Genomic DNA, 22,519 nt, shown 5'->3' with positions numbered 1-22,519 from the left:
CTCTCTTAGCAGAGGCTGTTGCTCCTTAGTGCTTTATCCACTAAGGTTCCAGCTCGTGCTTCGACTTGTTCTGCAGCTTTTCAGAACCGGCTGCGGGAAGAGACTACTCCAGTGTAACAAACGCAGCAGGCGCTCCTCAAAGCCCTGGGCTTTTCCTCCCGGGATGGGGATCCCGGGAACACGCGGGCGGCGCAGAGTACGACCCCGTCTCTGGGGCCGAGGCGGCGGCGCGGCGGGCGCGCGGGGTCAGTAGGGGTAGGCGGCCACGGCGATGTAGACGATGAACGTGGTCTGGTACTCGATGGAGCCGCCGGCGCTGCGGGCCGAGGCGCGCACGCGCATGCGGTACGTGCGGGGCTCCCGCAGCGGCCGCGTGGTGAACACCACTCCCTTCAGGTTCTCGGCCCGCAGGGCGAAGGGGACGCCCGGGTCCTCGTCGGCCATCGCGAACGTCGTCCTCGGGTGCATGACCTGGTCTTGAGTGTAGGCAGCCAGGCGCATTAAATCCTGCCCGGCGGCTATCCCGAAGGGCACGGAGACCAGCTTGTACTCCAGGGCGTACGTGCTCAGGGCGCATTCGAGGTCGTTGGCTGGGCAGTTTTTGAGGCAGAACCTAGGAATTAAAGGAATTCTTGAAGCAAGGGAGAGGAACGATACAGTAGAGGATTGGAATATAATTTAGAGGCTAAGCTCTTCCCTCCTGTATCCTGGTGCTGTCTGCAAATCAAGGTTTCTGTAAAAAGCGGCTCCTGCATTCCCTATGTGCTGCACCTTGCAAGCTGCAGCCCAGTTTCATGTTCCCCCTTTTTTTTTTTTTAAATATAAATATACTGAATACTATGCTTGTCTTTGAAGTCAATGGTAGCTTTTTAAAATATATTCTTAAATATTAGAGATACTACTGCTTTAATGTGTACTGGCAGCTCCATTTTATGTTAAACATTTCTTGTGTGTGCAAGGCAATGAAGAACTTGGAATAAAAAAGGCAGGGACAACTTTAATCAAAAAGTCAAAATATGTCACCTCTATTAGCGTTGCTAATGTTGCTCATTAGTAATAGAGGCCAGGGAAAATTAACATTTTGGGTCAAATATCATTCCAGGTCAGACTGAGCAGAAAAGACGGACTCTGCTATGAAATGTGCCATTTACCTTGACACATTAAAAGATCAAAAAAAATTTTTTTCCTCCCAGAACAAGGAAAAATTTGAGTAATCTGAACAACAAAACTTACTGTGAACTGCTGTGTTAAACTTAAACTTAAAATTGTATTTTAAATGCTTTCAAAGTAATAGTGAGCTAGGCCTTTGGAGAAGTAAATCGGAAAACTCGGATACAAAAGGAGCCCCATAAATGGTAAGTGATTGACTCTGAAGTAGCAGAAAGAATCATGGAAGCTGCTGCCTGGGCTCCTTCCATAAGGGAATGTTCTCCCCATTCCCATTAACAGCACACACTGCTGCCAGCCAGGCTGCTGGACAGGCCCCAGGGCCTCCTTGTCCTGCTGGTCAGGAACACCTAGCACTGCTCATCCCAAAGCAACACTAACACTGAGCTTTAGTGCATTCCCTTCTGCCGACCAAACTACTGACCCCAGTCAAACTTGGATAAAGTTTCTTCTGAGGAATACAGATCAAAACCCGAATGTGGCAGGAAAAACAAGAGCCAGAAAGGGTTGAAAATCAGACGTACCCAGAAAGAGGATCGCGCTGGTAGCTTGGGGGACAAGGCGTGTCTATGCACTGGTAGCTTCCTCGCATGTTGAAACACACCTGGTTTGATCCACAGTGGATGTTCTGTTCAAGGCACTCATCAATGTCTGAAGGTGAAGACATGGACATAGTCAGGTGCTGGTACTGAGGTGAATTTGACATTGTTAAAGGTTAGGCAGATCAGCAGAGCCAGGCTATACTACAGACCTCTGCAACAAGTGATTTTCCAGAAATCTCCCTTACAACCTGGACAGCAGCATAAGCCTCAGCTGCTTTTTAGTGAAAACTAATTAATTGAAATTGGTTTTGTGAATAAGTAAATCTGACAGTACTTTTTTTTTTTTTTTTTTTTTTTTTTTATAAGGCAGGTTAAGGTCTGTTATTGGTCCTAGAGCTGCTATCTACTTCCAGTGAGTTTAGTTATCTAATACTAAGGACACTTTAAAAAAAGGAAGTCACAGTTGTCTAATTTGCTAATAGTTTTACAAACTGCTAAACTGAGCTACAAAATAAAATTGAAATTTTTAATTCCTGTATCTCAAAGCAGATTCAAAGAGGTAACATATATATGCAAGGAATGTAACTTGTACCTTATTTATGTATCTTATTTATTCATAAATACATTTCTGAGCATTCAGCGAGATCTCTGTACCTTGACAGGTTTTGCCATTGGCCATGAGACGATAACCAGAGGGACAAGTGCACTGGTAACTCCCAAGAGTGTTTCTGCATTCGTGCTGACAGGCATCTCTGTTTTCACATTCATCAATATCTGGGGAAAAGGAACATGAGAAACACGAACATCAGCATTACTTGAACCTAGTTCTAAATCTTGTCTTTTGGACCCAAAGAACTTCCCTCCCTGCCACTTGTATAAAAGTGAATGGACAGAGGTGGTAGAAGTCAGGGAGATTTTCTTTTCTGATGGGGTTGAATGAAAAAGGCTAGCATGTCCTTTCATTACTTACCTGTTCCATTCCTTACAATTTTGTTTTTAATAATTAAACCCAGCTCTGAGGGTTTGCTTATCCTCACCCCTTTTGAGAGCAGCCATCATGAATATTCTGGCTGCATAGACCTGTCCTGTAATAACAGAGGTCTGGGAAGGAGGTGAAACAAGTGATGCACACAAATCTATGCAGGCAGTCCAAATAATCGTGCCCCCAAAAGCAAGCTGCCTGAAAAGAGGGCTTTAGATAATATATTTGAAAAATGCCCAGATTCTTTCCTCAGAGGGAGCCTTGACCTGGAAGAGTTTTCTTATGGTTAATCCCTCCTCATGCAAAACTCCTCCTCCAAACTCATTTTTCTCATGCCCAGAGGCATGAGGAGCCTCTCATTAAGCTCAGTAGCTGGAGAGATTATCAATGAATGCTCTTAACATTAAAAATCTGCCTCTGAAACAGTGCAGTACCAGACCACTTAATATTGTCAAAGTAGACCAAAGACATTTAGCCACAGCCCATAGGTAATTATAATTGCTATCAAAATATCTGTTGAAATGTTAGTTTCATGTACATGGATTAAGACTTGAATGATTAAGCAGGGGAAGAAAGGTTGAGGTAGTAGGGAGCAGAAACCTGACAGTAAGGACTAGAATACAAGAATTGCATAGATACAGCTGACAATTACCTACACATCTGGCATTTCTTGCCTCATAGCCTTCAGGACAAGTTTCTCTAAGGTTCCTTCTAGTCCTGGAGAAAGGTATTCTGCTGTTCCTATACTCTGAGAAGGAGCTGTAGAGATTTGAGGAGTGCCTGTAATACTGTTGAGGTTGATAGTTGTCTCTCAGAGGGGAGAACTGAGCATAGCTATAGCTATGGTGATAGGCACCGTACTGGGGCAATCCCTCCAGTCCAGCGCAGGACTTGCCATCACCTAATAACTGTTGTCCAGGTGGACAGACACACTTGAAGCTGCCGGGGCTGTTGGTGCATTGAAATGCACAGGGCTTGGGCACTTGTTCACATTCATTAATGTCTGCTCATGTGACATGATCCAGAGCAACCAACCATGTGGAAAGGAGAAAGAAAAAAACAACACATAACTATATGTATAGATATATGTATGTATCTAGCTCAGTCTGTGGAACAAACTCAGGACATAACTGAGGTCCTGAGGGCAGTAAAATAGGCAGAACCCCGAGCCAAGCAGGCAGTTTGTGCTGCCTTGTATCATAACAGCAATATCCCTTGATTCTCCCCACACAGACATGAAATACTGCTCACGGCACAAACCCCATGGAAGGGCTGCCTGGAAGAGGAGACGAGAGTCCTATGGAAGGTAAGACATGACTGTAAAGAGGGATCTCAATCTGCTCATCTACATTTTCAGAAATTGAGCGCAGTCTGCTTGTGGCTGAGCGGCTCCTGCATGGGTCTGTGTTACCAGCAAGATGCACTCAGAAAAGTAGGTGAAATTGAGGAGCCCAAGCTGTTCATTGCCACTTTAAAAAAACACACTTTTTTTTCGCTCTTGTTACAAGGAAGATAGGGAGGTCTTAATGCAGAGGCTTCCTGAGAAGGGTAATAAATTCTTCCAAACAGGTACTGAGAGAAAAGCAGCTGCACAGCTACTGCTATAGGCACTAGGCCAGGCTGGGGTCATTTTTCATCATCCACAATAACTTGACCAACCCCAGCATCAAACATTCACCCTTAAAACAACAACCATGGTCAACATGCAAGTACAATAAAGGGCTTAAGGATATCCTATACCGAGTGTCTTTAACTCAAAATGTAGTATGTGAAATATTGGTGGTATTTTAGGATTAGGTCTTTCTCCATAGACTATCTGGCTCTAGAAAAAAAGCAGCAATCTATTCTGAGGTATTAATTGAGTTACCTGAGGCCCAACTGAAAACTTGAGCATATATGCTATTTCTTTTCAAAATTGCTTTCATTCTTTACTAAAAGAACTAGAACAAAGAAAAAGATGGCTAATTCCAAACAGGACTGCATTGCCTTCAAAACGACCAGAAATAACTGATATTAAGGTACATAGCATCTATTCATAGTATATTCACAAGACTTTCAAGAATAATTCAATAATAAAGATTATTTACATTATGACTTAATAAGGGTTTATTATATTAGTGGAAAGCACATATTTTTAATATTAGAATTCCAAAATGTCATTAAGTCATTGTTAAAATATTCTGTAACCCTGACAAATGGATGCAACCACTATGTTAAAAGTTACGCTGTTAAGTGATAATAATATACTAGACTTCCGTTTATTGAACTGCTTAATATTTTATGTTTTTGAATGTTTTAAAATTGTTTAATTGTTTAATATTGTTAATTAAATTTAATCTCTGGAGAGATGGAAATCCAGAGAACAGTTGGGATAATGTATGCAGGAGTAACAATAGCAGAGCAGTACTGCAATTTGTACAAAATTTGTAATTGTTATTTCACAAATACAATAAACATCTTTAAAAAAAAGTTAATATTATTGTAATGTTACCCCAGAGAACTTTGTTGTTAATGAGCTAAGAACTAATGTGACTTTTAGTTTATATTTCTTCACTGTGTGCTTAAGCTGAAAAAGATACTATGAATATTAAGTTACTGAGTGTAACAACAGCGTAAAAGAATAGAGCATTTTCCTTTGCACTCAATGAATTGCTGCATTCAGCATTCTTCACCTGCATAATACAGTCAGCAGGAGCATGCCCCAAATCTGATCCTTAGAATACTCTGCCTCTCTTTAACAAGACAGGGAGAAGCGCTATAAGCCTCCTAAGCAGGTGCCAAATGCCGTGACCTGGTCTGCAGAAGCAGCCCCTGCTCCAGGGGCCAAGCCCCACGCGGGCGGCCCTTGCACTGCACCAGCCCCTGCCTGCGGCTGGATAGTGACCCCTGCTGAACGGGAGCACCCCTGAACAGCAGAAATAGTGAAGACAAGAGCAAAGGGTAACAAGTTGGAAACTCCAAAATACCTCAATTTTCTTGCTGTATTTGAAGAATTGTTTTTGACTTTAGATTAGACAGCCTTGTATGTATGCTATGTAAAAATGCATTATTTTTATATATAGCCTTTTACTTATGATATGGAATGTTTAAATGTTTTATACATGGATATATTGTGATTTGGGAAATGTGAAATAGTGCAATTTATACTATAATTTACTTAAAGGGGCACGCACAGCTTGGTGTGGCTGTTGTGACAGCAACTCAGCACTTTGTCCTGCTGTAGCAGACAGGGAGTTGTGGCCCAGAGGGCTCCTGTGCACACAGTAACAGGGCACAGCGCAGCCGTGCGGTTGTGGCTGCGAAGGAGACGCTGCGGTTACGGAGGGGCCCGCGCCCGGCGGCACCTTACCCACGCAGGCGCTGCCCACGGCCGGCGAGCGGAGCCCCCGCGGACACGCGCAGCGGTAGCTGCCCCGCGTGTTCTCGCAGAGCTGGTTGTAGTGGCAGCCGTGCGTCCCCTCCTGGCACTCGTCGATGTCTGCGAGCGGCACCAACAGGAGAGAGGAAGGCAGATGGACATGGACAACAGTTACAGTTTACACATCCTAAGGTGCAATGAAGGTTTGTGTGTGTGGGGTGAATTCATGGGAAAAGGGAGGGACTTGGCGTGTAAAGTGCAGGAGTGATGGAGTCTCGGGGTAGACTGGGCCTCTGCTGCTACCCCTTTCTCACCTAATGGCACTATCGGACACTAGTCTCTAAAATACTGTTAGGTAAAATCAAGGGTGAGCAGATGTACAGACACATCTTAGAACTTAAGGGCATTTACACGTGCCTTTTCCAACTTTTGACGTGAATTTTTCCAGTTCTCTCAGCTAATCTTTCCAAAGAGATATAATCCATCTCTTTATCATATCACATTAAAAAGAAGTGAAAATGTGGTAGTAGGCAGGGCAGTCTTGATTCAGGTTCTTGATTCAGAACTCCTGAGACAAAAACTCTTCATAAAACATTGACAGTGGGGACAAATAGTGAAGTCAATAATGAATTTATTGAATTAGGGTGAGGAGGAGATAATGGAAAAAAAAAACATTTTTCTTGTTTCTTAGGAGCAATGGATAAACCAGACTTATAAAAGTCAAACATGTATGCTCCTGTAAGTGAAATAATGACATAAGTGTGGTACTGCTTGATGACTAGATAGGGACTGGTACAAAGCAGTAGTTTTTGTTGCTAGTGTTTTGGTAAAATATTGATCAGTGCCTTAAGGATTCTGCTAGAACAGGCCCTGCCTACTTACTTACCAACACAGGTTCCGTTTTCTGTCTTGGTCATTCCCTTTGGACACAGATCGATGCACCTGTAGCCCCCACGGGTGTTTTTGCAGAACTGATCAGCTCTGCAGACGTTCTGCCTGCATTCATTTATGTCTTAGTTAAGAAAACAAAGCAAAGGAAAACAAGAATGAACTTGCATCCTTAGACTCCATTCCTCCTAAGCACCCTAATCCTGCTGACATTCAAACACAACTTCACAAACTAAACTGCAGAGGCAGTGCAATCCCTAATGGCTGTGCAGTCCCCGGGGTTTCGGGCAAAGGTCAACCCCTTTCCCTCAGGCCCGGTTCCCTACCCGAGCATCTCCTGCCCCGGAGCTGGAAGCCCGGCTCGCAGGCGCAGCGGAAGCTGCCGATGGTGTTGAAGCAGTGCTGGGGGCATGAGCCCGGCTCCTCACACTCGTTAATGTCTGTTAAATAACAACAAAATGTAAGAGGGGTCGGGAACAAGCAGGGCCACGCGCACATGACAGCACTAGGCTGAGGCAGGAGCCGGGGCTGGACATAAACCCCAGTTTCAGGCACCAGAGTCCTGTCCCTGCAGCAGCAGCTGGGACAGAAAGGTAAGTGGGGAAAATAGAGAAAGTGGGAAAAGCGGGAGACAGAGAGAGTAGGAGTGGATAAGGCAGTGGAAAGAGCAGAAAGGGAGGACAAAGGGGGATGAGGGGGAAAGAGGGGGCTGAAGGGGGAGGATACAGGGGAAGGGAGCAGACAAAGGGGAGATTTACCCCCTGTCCCCTCCTTCTATCCCCCGATAACAGGGGGGAAGGGGGGGGGGGGATAGGGAGGTGATGGGGGAGGGGTGCAATGGGGGGGGAGGGGGAATTAAGGAGGGGAGTAAGGGTGGAATGGGGAGGGCTAAGGGGGAGGGGTGGAATCCCCCCCTCTGCCCCTTCCCCCTTATGGGGGGATAAGGGAGGGGATAAGGGGGGCAGGGGGGGATGGAATAAGGAGTAGGGGTGGAATAAGGGTGGGAAGGGGGAATAAGAGGAGGAGATCAGGATGGGATGGGGGGGATAAGAGGGGGAAATCAGGGTGGGATGGGCAGGATGGGGAGGGGTGGAAGGGGTATCCTCTTATCCCCTTCTTATTCCCTGCCCCTCCCTTTATCCCCCCACCCTAACTCTCCTAATTGGGGGATAGGAGAGGGGGGGAAAAGGGGGAGATAAAAGGGGGAAGGGTGGGATGGGGGGGATAAGAGGGGTAGATAAGGGTGGGATGGGGGAATGAGGCAGGGATAAGGGGAAGTGGGGGGATTGGAGAGGGAATAATGGGTATCCCCTTCCCCCCACCACCCCTTCCCCTGTTATCCTCCCTTTTGCCCCATCCCCCTAGTCGGGGGGATAAGGGGGAGGAATGGGCAAAGGAGGGAGGATAATGGGGGGAGATAAGGGTGGGGGGGATAAGGGGGGAATAAAGGGGGCAATAAGAGGGGGATGGGGGGGCTGGATAAGGAGGGAAAGGGGCGGGGTAGATAAGAGTGGGATGGGAAGATGGGGAGGAATAAGTGAGGGGGGGGGGGAAATAATGGGTATTCTGCCCCCTTCCTCTTATCCCCCCCCCCCGCTTCACCTTTATCTGGGAAAAAGGGTGGGGGGGGTAAAGGGGCAGGGATAAGGGGGAGGAATGGGACAAGGGAGGGGGATAAGGGGAGAGATAAGAGTGTAATGGGAGGCATAAGAAGGGCATAAAGGGGAGGGCTGGGCTGGTGTGGGGAATAAGGGGTATCCCTTACCCCCCCCATCACTCCCTCCCCCTGTTATTCTCCCCCCACCTTCTTCCCCCCCTTCCTCCCATCCCATTTAGCAGGGGATAAGGGGAGGAGAAAAGGGTGGGATGGGGTGGAGGGGGGGCATAAGGGGGGAGACTAATGGGGGGGGGGTGGGGGGATAAAGGGGAGGGGTGAGATGGGGGGGGAATAAGGGAGAGATAAGGGTGGGATGAGAGAAATAAGGGGGGGAAGGGGGTATCCCCTTATCCTCCCCTTAATCCTCTTTATCAGGGGATAGGGGAGGGGGCGGTGTGAAAAGGGGGGGGGAGCAGCGGATAAGGGTGGGATGGGGGGGATAACGGGGATGAGGGGAGGAGTGCGACAAGGGGTTGGGGGGTGATAACGGGGAGGGGTGGGATAAAGTGGGGGGAATAAGGGAGGAGATAAGGGTGGGTTGGGAGGGATAAGTGGGGGGAAAGCAGAGGGATAAGGGTGGGATGGGGGGGAAATAAGGGAGAGGTGGGGATAAGGGTAGGAGGAGGTATAAGCGGGGAGCGGGGGATAAAGTGGGGAGGGATAAAGGGGAGGGCTGGGATAACGGGGGAAAACAAGTGGTATCCCCTTACCCACCTTACCCACCCCCCTCTCTTATCTCTCCCTCCCCCTGTTATTCCCCCCCCACCCCTCTCCCTTCTTCCTCTCATCCCCCTTATTGGAGGATAAGGGGGGGCGATAAGGGGGACAATAAGTTTGGGATGGGGGGAGGAATAGGATGCAGGGGGAATAAGGGGTATCCCCTTCTTCCTCCCATCCCTCATCCCTCCCCCTCCCCCTGTTATCCCTCCCTTCGCCCCATCCCCCTTATTGGAGGATGAGGGAGGAGGGGGAAAGGAGAAGGCTGGGGGGGGGGCGGTAAGGGGGTATATAAGGGGGGGATGGCGTGGATAAGAGGCAGGGGTGGGATAAGGGTGGGATTGGGAGATAAGAGGGAGGGATTGGATAAGGGGGGAGGGGGGATAAGGAGGAGATGAGGGGGATAAGGGGGAGGGCTGGGACAAGGGGGGACAATAAGCAGAATCCCCTTATCCCTCCCACCTTCCTGTTATCCCCCACCCTTAATCCCCCTTATCGGGGGATAGGGATGGGGGTAAAAAGGGATGAGGATAAGGGTGAGATGGGCTGGGATAAAGTGGGGGGAAAAGGTGGGGGAGGGATAAGGATGGGATGCGGGGGATAAGAGGGGGATTGGGGGAGTTGGGTAAGCATGGGATGGGAGGCTAAGGGTATTCACCCCCCGCTCCCCTTTATCCCCCCCCCTTAATCCCCTTCTCTTATAGTCCCTTTGCCCCATCCCCCTTCTTGGGGGATGAGGGGGAAAGGGCAAGGTTGGTGGGGGATACAAGGGGGGATACAAAGGGGGATATACAGGGGGATAGGGTGGATAAAAGTGGGAGGGATAAGGGGCAGGGGTGGGATAAGGGTGGGATGGGGGGATAAGGGGCGGGGGGGGATAAGGGTGGGATGGGGGGGATAAGGGGCAGAGATCAGGGTGGGATGGTGGCAATAAGGGGGAGGGAAAAGGGGGTATCCCCTTATCTGCCCCTTAATCCTTCTTATTGGGAGTTAGGGGAGGGGGGAAAAAGGGGGAGAGATAAGGGGGGAAATGAGGTGGGATGGGTGGGATAAGGCGGGGAAGGGGAGAAATAAGGGGGGAAATAAGGGATATCCTCTTATCCCCCCCTTTTTCCCCTCCCCTGTTATCCCCCTCTTAATCTCCCTTATCGGGGGATAAGGGAGGGGGGGAATAACGGGGGGAGATAAGGGTGGAATGGGGGGATAAGGCGGGATGGGGTGGCATAAGTGGGGATAAGGTGGGGGGAGGTAAGGTGGGGAGATAAGGATGGGTTGGTGGGGATGGGGGGATAAGCGGGGGGATGGGAGGGACGAGGGGGAGGGGTGGGATAAGGGGGGGTGCGGGAGATGGGGGAAATGGGGAGATAAGGGGGAGAGGTGGGATAAGGGGGTAGGGGAATAAGGGTGGGATTGGGGGATAAGGGTGGGATTGGGGGATAAAGCAGGGAGAGGGAATAAGGGGGCAGATATGAGTGGGATGAGAGGATAAAGGGGAGGAGTGGGACAATGCGGGGGGGGGGAAGAGGGACAAAAGGAGGAGGAATAAGGGGTATCCTCTTATTCCCCTTCCCCCCGCCTTTATCCCCCCTTTCCACTTACCAGGAAATAAGGGGAGCGGGGAGCAAGGGGATAAGGGCGGGGGTAGGATAAGGAGGGGGCAGAATAAGGTGTATCCCCTTATCCCCCCATCCCCCTGTTATGCCCCCTCGCCTCACCTGTCATCCCCCTCCCCCCCTTAATCCCCCTCTCTTATCCCCCCTTCCCCCTTATCGGAGGATAGGGCGGGGGGGATAAGGGAGGGGGAATAACGGCGGGGGGACAAGGGTGGGATGGGGGAGGATAAGGGAGAGAGGTAGGATAAGTGGGGAAGGGAGATAAAGGGAAAGAGAAGGGGGGGGGATAAGGGGGTGTTAAATGGGGAAAAAGGGATAAGGGGGCATGGCGGGAAAGGGGAAGGAAGGGGGCAGAATGGAGTGGATAAGTGGGGGGTAAGGAGGGGGAAAAGGGGGATGAGAGAGGGGACAGGATTGGGGTATTAGAGGGTGGAAGGGGTGGTAATGGCAGGATGGGGGAAAAGGGGAAAGCAAAGGGAAGGGGGAAACAGGCAAGGGTGGAAAGAAGGAAGGATGGGAGGAAGGGGGAAAAGTGGGGGGGTGGGGGAAAGGGGGGATAAGGGGGTGAAAGGAGGGGATAAGAGGGGGAAAGGAGGGAAGGGGTAAGGAAGGTGGGAAGAGTCGATGAAGGTGGGGAAGAGGGGGGATGAGCAGGGGGAAGGGGAAAAAGATGGAGAAGAGGGGGTGAAAACGGAGGAAGAGAGGGAAAGATGGGGTAGGGGGAAAAAGGAGAGGGAAGAGGGGGAGAGGGGGGAAAAGGCAGATAGGGGAAAAAGAGGAGAAAGAGAGGGGCTAGAGAGAAGACGAAGGGAAGAGTCGCGGAAAAGGGGAGATGTGGGGGAAAGGGGGAGAAGAAGAGGAAAAAAGGGGGGAAAAGGGGAGAAAAAGGGTAGCGGGAGGGGAAAAGGGGTGTGGGAAGAGATAGGAAGAAAGGGAGGAAGAAAGCGGGGGACAACAGTGGGGGGACAAAGCCAGGGGTGACAGTGAAAGGGGATGTGGAGGGAGTAAGAAAGGGAGTGGCAAGGGGGCGGTGAGCAGGGAGGCGTGAAAAGAGCCGGTGAGAACGGCAGTGAAAGAAGCTAGGAAGGGTTAAAATTAGGAGTCTAAAAGAAATAGTGTAAAAGGAGTAGAGTACAAATAATTGAATGAAGGAGTGTAAAGGCAAGGAAAAAGAGAGGGAGAGAGGAAAAGTTGTACGAAGGAAGACAGCATAAAAGAAAATGTAGAAGAAAGGAAAGTGAGAAAGAGTAAATGAAAGGTGGTAAAAGGACAGCCAATGGAAGGGGGGGAAACAGGAAAAGAAAATAAAGAAAGTGTAAAAGAAAGAGAATATCGTTCTACAAGTATGTAAAAGAACGTGAAAGTGTAAAAAAGCGGAAGAGAGTAAAACTATGTGTGCGCGAGCGAGTGTAAAAGAATATGTGCAAGGAGCATGCACAAAAAAAAGAGTAACAGAGAGTAAGAGAGCGTGTAGGAGAGTTCCAAAAGGACTTTTGGAGCAGGGCAGTGTTTCGCGAGGCGGCACCAGGGGCCTGGCCCTACCTTGGCAGGCGAGCCCGTCGGCCGTGCTGCGGAAGCCGGGCCCGCAGCGGCGCACGCAGCGGAAGGCGCCCACGGAGTTCTCGCAGCGCTGGTCTGCGGGGCAGCTGTGCCCGCCCGCCGCGCACTCGTCGATGTCTGCAATGAAAGGCAGCTGCAGCATCCCCACGGGGAGTGACACACAGAGTAAGAGCAGCGCTTAAAACACGGCCAAGTACGAACGCTTCCTTGTTAAATATAATCTGCATATCCGCACTGCAACACTAGGAATAACACCAATAAATTATGTTCTTAGAGTGACAAAACGGCCCTGACCTAATAAAACATCTACCTAATAAAACATCTAGCGATTCAAGCAAATAGGGACGTCAGTGAAGAGAGAAGCAAGCGGGCCGCGCGAGCCGCCCACCCCACGCTCCTCTCACCCTGACACGTCCTCCCGTCGGCGGCGATGGCGAGGCCTGGAGGGCAGGAGCAGGAGTAGGTGCCCATGGCGTTATGGCAGCCGTGGGAGCAGGGGGGCCGTCCCGCGCACTCGTCCTCATCTGCAGCAAGGGAACGCCGCGGATAAGAGCGTGAGAATGCTGCGGCCAAAGACTCCCGCGGGGTAATAATAGGCATCAGCATTATAGAAAACACAGTAACAACAACAGCAACCACTCTGTAGAAATCTACATCATTATAAATTCAAGAGATTGGAATTTTTATGTGTAATTAAAGATCTTACTTTTCAGAGTTGTTTCCAAATCTCCACAGATACCGCCTCAATGGAATTTTGCTCAAGTTACCTCCGCAGGAGGAGGTCACTATTGTGCTAATTAATTTTAGATAAACTTTTTCCCAGATAATCTGAAAAATCTGTGGTACAACACGACAGATGGATTCCACATATATATATATATATATATATATGCACTTCCTATATAACCTTGGAAAGGTTATTATAAGAAGCTTTCAACATTTAAATAAGAGAACTCATTTTACAACTGGAAAACATTTTAGGAGCCCTATTTGCAATGGGTCTAGGTTTGCAACTTCTTCAGTGTTGTTGGCTGTGCAGCCTAAAGGACTAGCTAAAACGCTCATTCTTAACATGCACATTTGCCTTCCAATCCACACCTTTTTCCCTCTTTTCCTCCTTCCAGAGTATGTACCGCATGCTTTAAAGCTCTGAAGAGCTAGATCTCAATGCTCTGTATTTGATTACACGCACATCTATATGTAAATATATATATAAAATCTGGCATGTCATCACCTGAACAGTAAGGCCCAGCTGAGTCCAAGGCAAAGCCAGCAGGACACTGATTGCTACGATCTCCTGCACAATAAAGGAACCATGTGTTACTTGTTGATGGACATATGACCACACTATTACTTTAAGCAGTCCTTTTTCCTTTCGCTATTGCAGCCTAGATATTTACAAAAGGTTACATACCTTTAGACCCTAAAATATAACCATATACAATATAAATTTTTAGGACCTTTTTTTTAAAAAAACTTTGAGGTTAAAACGTACAAATACATGTTTTCCCTATTTTTATTTCATGTTTAGAAGAAAATATAGATTTTTTTTTTGCTCTGACTGCAAGTTCCAGGCCAGTCTCATGTGTCCTGCCCAGTTCCTCCAGCACGTTTGCATCATGGTGAAAGGAAAGGCCATCCAGATTCACACCAGCCAGCCAGAGGGAAATAAACCCCAGACAAACCAAGTCTAATGTCACAGAGGGTGGCAAGTCGCTGTGGGAGAGCCCAGGCGCGTACTCATGAGCTGTAGCGGAAAATACCCTGTGGCAGGAGACGCTGCTCGAAGAGCACACGTGTTTCAGCACTCGCGCAGCCTGCGTGAGGCTGCTGCGCCACCATGAGCAGGCTCAGCCAAAGCAGACTGTGATCCTCGAGGGGAACGGCAGGTGCAGGCAGTGCGACCTGCAACAGCTTTTACATGTTGTTCTTGGGCTGTATGAGTAAAACATAACTTTATTGCAGGTATTGGAATTGGTATCTGAGCTCCACAGTGTTCTTTTTCAACAAACAGCTTTTGCAACCTGGGTACTGAATGCTAGGAAAATAGGACACTGTCTTTCCCTCGTTTGATTTTTGTGAAAGACTCAGGCAATACCTTTTGCAATGGAAGCGTGGATTTTAAAAGCCACAGTTTCCTCCAGAGGGTTGTACTCTGTTGTGATAGAAGAAGCATGGAGTGTTTCCACCAAGAAGGGCATTTTTCCTCTCGTGGGATCGTAGGTGATCGTGTGGTTCCACGTATAGGGGACGCTAACTCCATCGACCGCGAAGAGCCGCGTGGAATGGGCATAGAGCTGCCCAGGACCAGTCTGGATGTAGTCCTCTGTGTAATCCTGAAACACCAAGATTCAGGCATCAGCCTCTAAATACAGCCAACACCTTCTCTTCATATTTACAGTGTGAGATGCATTCTAAAAAAAAAAAAAAAGAGATTTTTCAGCTAAACAAATTGTAACAATACACCTGACACTCAAACAAACTTTGATACTGTGTATTATATTACACTGGAGTGCTTTCATGGCTTACCCAAATATTTAAGGGTTACACTACACCAAAAAGATATAAAAACAGTTGGAACTTCATCACTCTATTAGAAGTACAGGGTCAGGGACAGAAACCAGCTCACTACAAACAGAAGAGAGTCTCTCTAAGAACCAGCAGGTGCAACAACTCCGTAGTGAGGTTATAACCTTTCATCACGTTGCCACGCAAAGCAGTGCAGTTCTCTTAACCATTCCTGAAAAAGGACCTAAAGAAATCTTAGTTCTTTGAAAAAGCAAGTTATGTAAAATAATTGGACCATTTGTCATAACAGACATCTCCACAAGCCAGAATTTTGGCACTCTGGCTGGAAAAAGAAGATATTGTTCACAGCACTTTAACAACACCCCTGGTAAGAACACATAAAATCCCCTGTGACAAAACCTGATCCAGAACATGTTAAGCCCCGATCTTTCTCCATCAGAACACAGGTATGTTTCCCTGCTGCACTACAAATAATTGTAGCTAGTAAAACATCATCAGCACCAGCCAAAAACTTCTGCAAGGTGCTATGGCATAAAGAGCCAATGTCCTCTTGGAAAAGTCAAAAAAAACCCAAACTATTTTTAACATGCAGCTTCCTAACTCGATTAAAGGCAACACTTGACATGCCTGCCTGTGAAAACTAGCCCAAAAACACTTCAAATACCTAAAATCTTGGGTATGTCATAACTACGTTCCTCATGACATCTCCTAGTGTCTTAAGCTAGACACAAAGTAAAGCATTCATAGCAAAAAAGTTGCAGGACTTCTGTCTGTGGAATTCTCACAGATCAGAGCAGAAGTGTGCATCAATACAGGAGTGTGGTTTCTAGAAGCAGCTTTACCTTCACGTTGATATCAGCTAGTGCCTGGAGCTGCAGGACATGGCCACTCACAACAACGTCCAGCAGTAAGGCGCCCTCGGAATCCAAGCCTCGGGCAACGTGAGCCATCCGCAGAATCTCTCCTGTGGGTTTTAAGAGCACGTTGATTTATAAAACATCCTGACTAGAAGCTTGTGTTGATCATCCAACATCTGAACTGGATCCATTAACCAGTTACTTTATCCTACTTTTATACCAAACGTCTAATATAAACCTTACATATTCCTCATTAAGTTCTGAAAGCTGTATTTTAGGTTTCAGATTACCATAGTTTTTTGGGAAGATCCTGTCATAAGCAGAAGATGCAAAATTCAGCAATGGTTATGAGGTATTCTTTAATAAATGGACTCTTTATCACGCCTATCAAATAGAAAAAGAGATGGGATATCCCAGGTAACTAACCAGTAGCAAACTCCACTTGGGTTTCTCTTTTGAAGACTGCATCAGTGAGAGTAAACCCATTCACTGCCCCTCCAATTTCTTTCGCAGTTGTCCAATAAACTGGGCTCAGAATGGACACAAGCTTTCTCATTGCTGCACCTGAAAGTAATGGAACACAATATCTGACTTTATTTTTTTCCCTTAAGTGTGTAAACCATGACAGTGGAAGTGGCATAGGCAGACAAATATCTGAGCTAGTATTACCCTTAAAATAAAAAGCAGGAGCCAGAGAGTTTAGATCAGTTTCTACAGTGACAGTAAATGAAGTGATGAAAATGGGAACTGCACAAACAGCCCAGCTCACGAAGCAGCAGCAACCTACCAAGGCTCCGTGGGACATTGGTAATCTCTGCTTGGATTATTCTAGCTTCAGAGTCAGGGCTCTCTGTCACTGTGGCATTCAGGTAAGCAATTCCAAATTCAACACCATTAATGTTTCCAATGACACTTCCTTTGGCACGTGGGGGCCCACCTGGGCAGGGGAGGGGAGGAGAGGGAGAGAGGAAGGAAAAAAAATCCATGTAAGAACAGTGCTCAGCATGTTAAGGAATTAGAGTTCTGTGGGTATTTCTACATGTATTACACTACAAGAATTACACATCATGCAAAAAAGTATGGTTTTAGATGAATGATAACCCAGGCATCACCCCACGCACTGCAGAAACACATGGTCCTCTCTGAGGAAACAACAGTTGTCAAATTAACTTACCAGGACATGCTTGGATGTTGCACCTGGATATCTGGGAAGAGTCGCCAGGACAAGGATGTCCATGATTTGATGGCGCAGGACTGTTGCACAAGCGAACTCGGGTCTGTTCTCCTCCTCCACAGGACACAGAGCAAGGGCTCCATGTTTGCCACTGCCCCCAGTTTCCATCCACTGAGGAGGAAAGAGCGAAGAAAGCAACTTAATGTTTAAAAGTTGAGTGAATCGTTAAGTTCGCTGAAATAGGGAATAGTAACGGAAATGTTCCGTATTTCTCTTTTGTAATATGAAGGGCTGACGTGCTAACGGCCCCCCTGCAGCAGCGCACTCACCGGGGCAGCGCGCGGGGCTGCAGCGCTGCAGCTGCGTGTCGGCGCGCGCGCAGGCCCGCCCGCCGCTCGCCGGCCGCGGGCTGTCGCACGTCCGGTGCCGCCGCGTCTGGCCGCCGCCGCACGTCCGGCTGCAGGTTCCCCAGCTGCTCCAGGGGCCCCAGCTGCCGTGGACTTTGAAAAGAGAGAAAAAGGAAAATAAAAAAAAGTGCCAGGTTTTATTGTCTTTCTTTTAGTGACTGATACTCCAAACAGGCAGACAGGCTAGGAATATATTCCCGCTGGATGGGATCTTCTTATTCTAATGCTTTTTCCCTAAAGCATTCTTATGGCAAATGAGACAGGCAGGCAAAGATCAGAGAGAGGAAGATCTAAGGCCAGCATTCAGATGCTTCTTGAATTCAGTAATCAACTCCAGAACATTATAATCATTAACTGACTAACATAGAAAAGCACAAGGGTTATGTTATAGACCAAGAGACTTGCTACTTTTTACTGTGAGAGACAAAGAACAGCCAGGACAGCTGTAACTTCACAGAGGTTCATGGCCAGGCCAGCAGCAGCTCACGTGCTACCTGCTACCTTGCTTGTCCTCCTGGCAGTTACTGAGGAGATGCTTTCCCGCGGTCAGCTACCTAGCACCCCTTGCACCCCAAGCACTTACTAGGACAAGGATCACTGTTGCAAAAATCCACCTGTAGGTCATTTCCTTCGCATTCGTGGCCCCCAAACTGTGGGGCTGGCTCTGAGCAGGGGCGCGTTCTCTGCCTGCTGCCTCCTCCGCAGGACACGGTGCAGGCACTCCAGCTGCTCCACGTGGCCCACTTCCCATCCACTGGAAAGAAAGGTGGGAATCAGAGCTACATCAGGGTAAAACTTACTTGGTTTTGTCTCCTTATCTTTTGGGCATCTCAAATACCTGGGGATTTGTAGGACTGAAGGCTGAGGCACGGCCTGTCATTTAAGTAGTCTGTGAGCCTAACTACAACCACGGTGAGTCCTCATGTTCAGTCTTTCTCAGATTACTACTTACTTGTGAGAAAGTCAAATCATACACAAACTAGTCTCTGAAACTATTACCCTTTCCTATTCAATAATGATGTACTCCATGAAATGTGGAGGAAAAGGTTAAAAGAATATCAAAAAGTAGAAAACTCAAAACCAAAATGCTTAGGGTATCTATAATTTAAGTGCCATAGATTTACAATGCAGCTTTTACACAGTGGCAGGCAGAAAGAAGGGACATAAGAGTAGCAGAAGAAATCCCACTCGTTAGCTCTGTGGCTAGCTATTTAAAAGAGCGAGCCAGTGAGAATAAAAGGTTTTACTGGAATTTTATCAGTGATGACAGCTTTAGGCAGACAGCAGGGAGTGTTTGGCAGGGTGCCGCCGAAGCTGGCGCTGCGCCTTACCCGGGCAGAGCCTCTCGTGGCAGAGCTGCAGCTGCGTGTCGGAGCCCTCGCACGGCGCCCCGCGGTTGGAAGGAGCGGGGTTGTTGCAGAGTCTCAGCCGGCTCTGAGTCCCTTTCCCACAGGTCTCGCTGCAGGGACCCCAGGGCAGCCAAGAGCTCCACTCGCCATCAACTGCAAAGACAGCAGAGCCAGAAAACTGTTCACACTGCACAGAACCTTTAACTTGTAGCTGCATTCCCACAACCCGAGGCCAAAGAAGAAACCCTTCCTTTAACATCAGTGAATTAAGTATTCTGAATAAGCCTTTGAAAAACCTTCTCTTTGAAAAACAGCTGATGTCAAGCAACAGTTTCCAAAGAGCAGGTAATTCTTCCTTTTCTGTTTCCTCAATACATCAATTCACCTGACTGCAACCAGAAGGGCTTGAGCAACCCTGGTGTTTTTATAAGCTACCTGAATCTGACTGTCTTGTTGTATTAGACTGATGGCCTCAGCTAACAGCTGCCCCACCAGCTCCAGTGGCTACCAAGAGGCAGGGGGCAGAACTGATTTGGTTGCCAGCATCTAGGACAATTGGCCTGTAGATGAACATGTGACGTTCTGGGGATAGCAAAGTCAGGGAGAATGGGAAAATGAGCAAAACAGAAGTTGTATAGAAGGAAACATGCTATTGATGAGGGGCTGTAAACAAAGCACATCCGGCCAAACACAGCAAATAGTACCAAGCCAGGAAGGAAATCCTAACATACAGCTAGCGAGGAGAAATTCACTATTGAAAGTTTAAAGGAAAAAAAATACCGATAATATCTTAAAGCTATTAATTACCATGTTTTGCACTACTTTTTTATTTTTTTTCATTTTAATTGGCCTTGAAAAATGGATTAAGAAGTGAGTTTTACTGTAAGCACATGCTAAAAAACATTTTGTAAAACACTGAAATACAAAATTAACATTTTCATGGAGGAAGAAAATCTGCAAACATTCCTTATATCTACTTTTGTGATTCCTGCTTCCAGTAACTTGGGCCGCTCAATAATTTATAGGCTAGTTTAATACAGATATTTTAATACAGATAACATTAGAGAGCTTATTTTCTTTTATAATCTAATAATTAGGAAAAAATGGAGAGAATACAGGCTTAGAGAACAAAAAGAAAGCCATACAAAAAGCAGCTTCTGCTTCTCTTACCTGGGCAAGGCCTAACATTGCACATGACTGACTCCAGGGCACGGCCGTCGCAGGGCTTCCCGCCGTGCTGAGCCGGGGGGCTACTGCAGCTTCGGGTTCTGGTCCTGTTCCCTTGACCACAGCTCTTTGAACACTCTTCCCAAAGACCCCACTCCGACCAGCTGCCATCCACTAAGCAAAACGAAACACCACAGTTGTAATTAGAAATTCTTTTTAAAGTATTTACCAAGTTTGGGCTTTCCTTAGAAGCCAGGGTGAATTCCACATCACTAATTGCTCTGTCACGCAGACCTGCTGTCACGTGGCCATTACTAGGGCACTTAACGTAAGGCAAATGAAATATTAACTCATGAAGAAATACCTGGGCAAGGCTTGTTGTGGCAGCTGCGCACATCTGCATCGGGCCCCTCACAAGGCCTCCCTCCATTCGCTGGGAGAGGGTTGTTGCACTGTCGGATCCGCTTCTGGACACCCTGGCCACAGGTTGCACTGCAAGGCCTCCATTCAAGCCAGCTGGAAAATCCACCATGCACTGCAATGGGAAAAGTGATGCTCGCTTTGGAGCATGTGCTTTTGGTTTTAACTCTCTTAGACTCATAAGCAAAGAGAAACCTACACTTCAAAAGACATAGCTGGAAATTCAACTCGCTTCTTCATTACTGCAAAAGTATCTTACTGCAGTTCAGAGAACACTGCAGCTGCTCTGAAATAGTTATGGTTTATGCTGCTAAATGCTTTTCTTTAGAGGTACAAGTTATGTCATCCGTTTAGAGAATGGGATCTATTTCAACATCCTCATTGTTACTTATATCCCTCATTCCTTCACATTCTTCTCTCTCCTACAGCTTGATGACCATATCAGCCCATCAGAAGGAACAAGATCACATAAAGCAGAACCTCACTGATACCTATTTTCAAACTAGGTTCACGTGCACCTAATGTGTATACGGAAGGAATACGACAAAATCCTGCTCATATTTATTCTGAATTAAGGCTGGAATCATCCAGCTTGACAGTCACCATCCTATATACTGTGCACCTACCCTGGACAGTCAGCAGTGCTCTAGCAAGCACGGATCCCATGAGGTTCCTGGCGACGCACTCGTATTCAGCCGTATCGTCCTTCTGCGCTGCAACAATCCGCAAGGAGCCGTTGGACAGGACGGTCACTCTCTCGCTGCTCACGAGCAGGCGCCCCTGGCGAGCCCATTCCAGGCTTGGCGGAGGTTCTCCAGCTGCCTGGCAGTTCAGCACTGCTGTGGCTCCAGCTTCAGTGACAGTCTCCACAGGTTCAATAGTAATGACTGGAGGACCTGAAAAAAGGAAAAGCAAGGCGATGTTTCAAGCCTACCAGGTTTGTCAAGAACTTGCTATAATACAGGTTCGTACATATTTTCACTGTAATGAATATTAAATAAATGTCTGCTCTGAGAAAGGACAAAAAAAATCTTAGCAAATTAATTTGGACTATTGTTCATCTTAAGTACAGGTTTAAGATTTTTCTGAGATCAAATAGTCCAATGTCAAAAGGTAGGGCACGTGCAAGCTGAAACGACAGCAATGGGCTATTTTTAATGTAAGAGAAACCTGTGGACCAACAGTGGCATGGAGGCCTGACTGCTGGAGCACAGTCTTCCTTCAGGGCTGAAATGTGTTGCTTTTTATAAAGATGTTATTACCTGAGGCAACTAGACAAAAGTAGCAAATTTCATCCTCCTTGAAGCTATAACAGGAAAGCAATGTTTAAAAATACACATCACTGAAATAGTATATTCCAAAATAATACTTTTGAAAAAATGTTACATTGTCAATGAAGGCTGAGATCCATCTCACCTAACTTTATTAATTTAGAAGTTAAGAGTCTAGTTTAATTCTAGTTGTGCAGACTTGCTCTCTGTCAGTTGAGAGCAACAAGCTTGTTCACAAGGTGACTCACTCCACTCTAAGGCGGTTTCTAGGATGAACGGGCTGAATCACCTCTACCTGCTTCTCTTCTTTCCCCTCAACCACTAGCTGGCACTAGACCCTTAACTATTAATTACAAAGTCAGATGAGATGAATCTCATCTAATGTGCAGTGAGATGCCCAGCCTCCACTGACTGTCTTCCCCCAAAACTTCAACAGGAGCTTCACACACATATCCAAAGGTAGACTATCACTCCAATCTAGTGGCATTAAACTTAGCATTTTGAGTCTTACTCTGGAGTGTCAGCGTCAGACTGCGTTCCACCGTGCCAACATCGTTGGTAGCCACGCACTTGTAGTCGCCGGCATCTTCATTCTATGGAACAGTAGCCATGGAATTTGTCAATACATGTAATGAAGCTCTTTGGTTTTAGTGCATTTCACAGAAGAAAATTCTCCACACTGCAGCATGGCATGCAGTGGATCTTAAGAGCAAATACTCCAACATTTTCTTTCTATTAAAGTTGGTACTGTGAAAGATTTTTGCTTCTATTATTTCATTTTTTCCCTAATAAGAGCAAAAAACTCCAAATCCATTTAAATAAACTTGAACAAGCCACTGACAACTGACAGGAATCACAGTC

At 47.2% G+C, this 22,519-nt stretch overlaps 1 protein-coding gene across 1 annotated transcript in view; it reads right to left on the bottom strand.

Annotated features, from left to right (window-relative positions):
- Nucleotides 1-246: 246 nt before the first annotated feature.
- Nucleotides 247-22,519, bottom strand: part of HMCN1 (hemicentin 1) — a 147,076-nt gene continuing 124,803 nt past the window's right edge. The window contains exons 86-107 of the mRNA XM_088524884.1: nt 22,170-22,251; nt 21,014-21,283; nt 20,332-20,502; nt 19,971-20,141; nt 18,783-18,953; nt 18,035-18,205; nt 17,374-17,544; nt 17,045-17,215; nt 16,658-16,807; nt 16,297-16,434; nt 15,856-15,977; nt 14,583-14,820; nt 13,719-13,781; nt 12,889-13,008; nt 12,467-12,601; nt 7,264-7,377; nt 6,936-7,061; nt 6,041-6,169; nt 3,344-3,694; nt 2,364-2,483; nt 1,692-1,818; nt 247-613 (exon numbers count right to left, since the gene is read on the bottom strand). Of these exons, the coding sequence (XP_088381010.1) occupies nt 247-613; nt 1,692-1,818; nt 2,364-2,483; nt 3,344-3,694; nt 6,041-6,169; nt 6,936-7,061; nt 7,264-7,377; nt 12,467-12,601; nt 12,889-13,008; nt 13,719-13,781; nt 14,583-14,820; nt 15,856-15,977; nt 16,297-16,434; nt 16,658-16,807; nt 17,045-17,215; nt 17,374-17,544; nt 18,035-18,205; nt 18,783-18,953; nt 19,971-20,141; nt 20,332-20,502; nt 21,014-21,283; nt 22,170-22,251 (3,678 nt within the window). The remainder of the gene's footprint in view (nt 614-1,691; nt 1,819-2,363; nt 2,484-3,343; nt 3,695-6,040; nt 6,170-6,935; nt 7,062-7,263; nt 7,378-12,466; nt 12,602-12,888; nt 13,009-13,718; nt 13,782-14,582; nt 14,821-15,855; nt 15,978-16,296; nt 16,435-16,657; nt 16,808-17,044; nt 17,216-17,373; nt 17,545-18,034; nt 18,206-18,782; nt 18,954-19,970; nt 20,142-20,331; nt 20,503-21,013; nt 21,284-22,169; nt 22,252-22,519) is intronic.

The sequence above is a fragment of the Tinamus guttatus genome, unplaced genomic scaffold, assembly GCF_059628265.1.
Source record: "Tinamus guttatus ecotype Peru unplaced genomic scaffold, ASM5962826v1 Tinamus_guttatus_pri_ptg000215l, whole genome shotgun sequence".
Classification (NCBI taxonomy): Eukaryota; Metazoa; Chordata; class Aves; order Tinamiformes; family Tinamidae; genus Tinamus; species Tinamus guttatus.
Note: the sequence above shows the minus strand (reverse complement) of the source record. Positions and strands in the feature narration are given on the sequence as shown.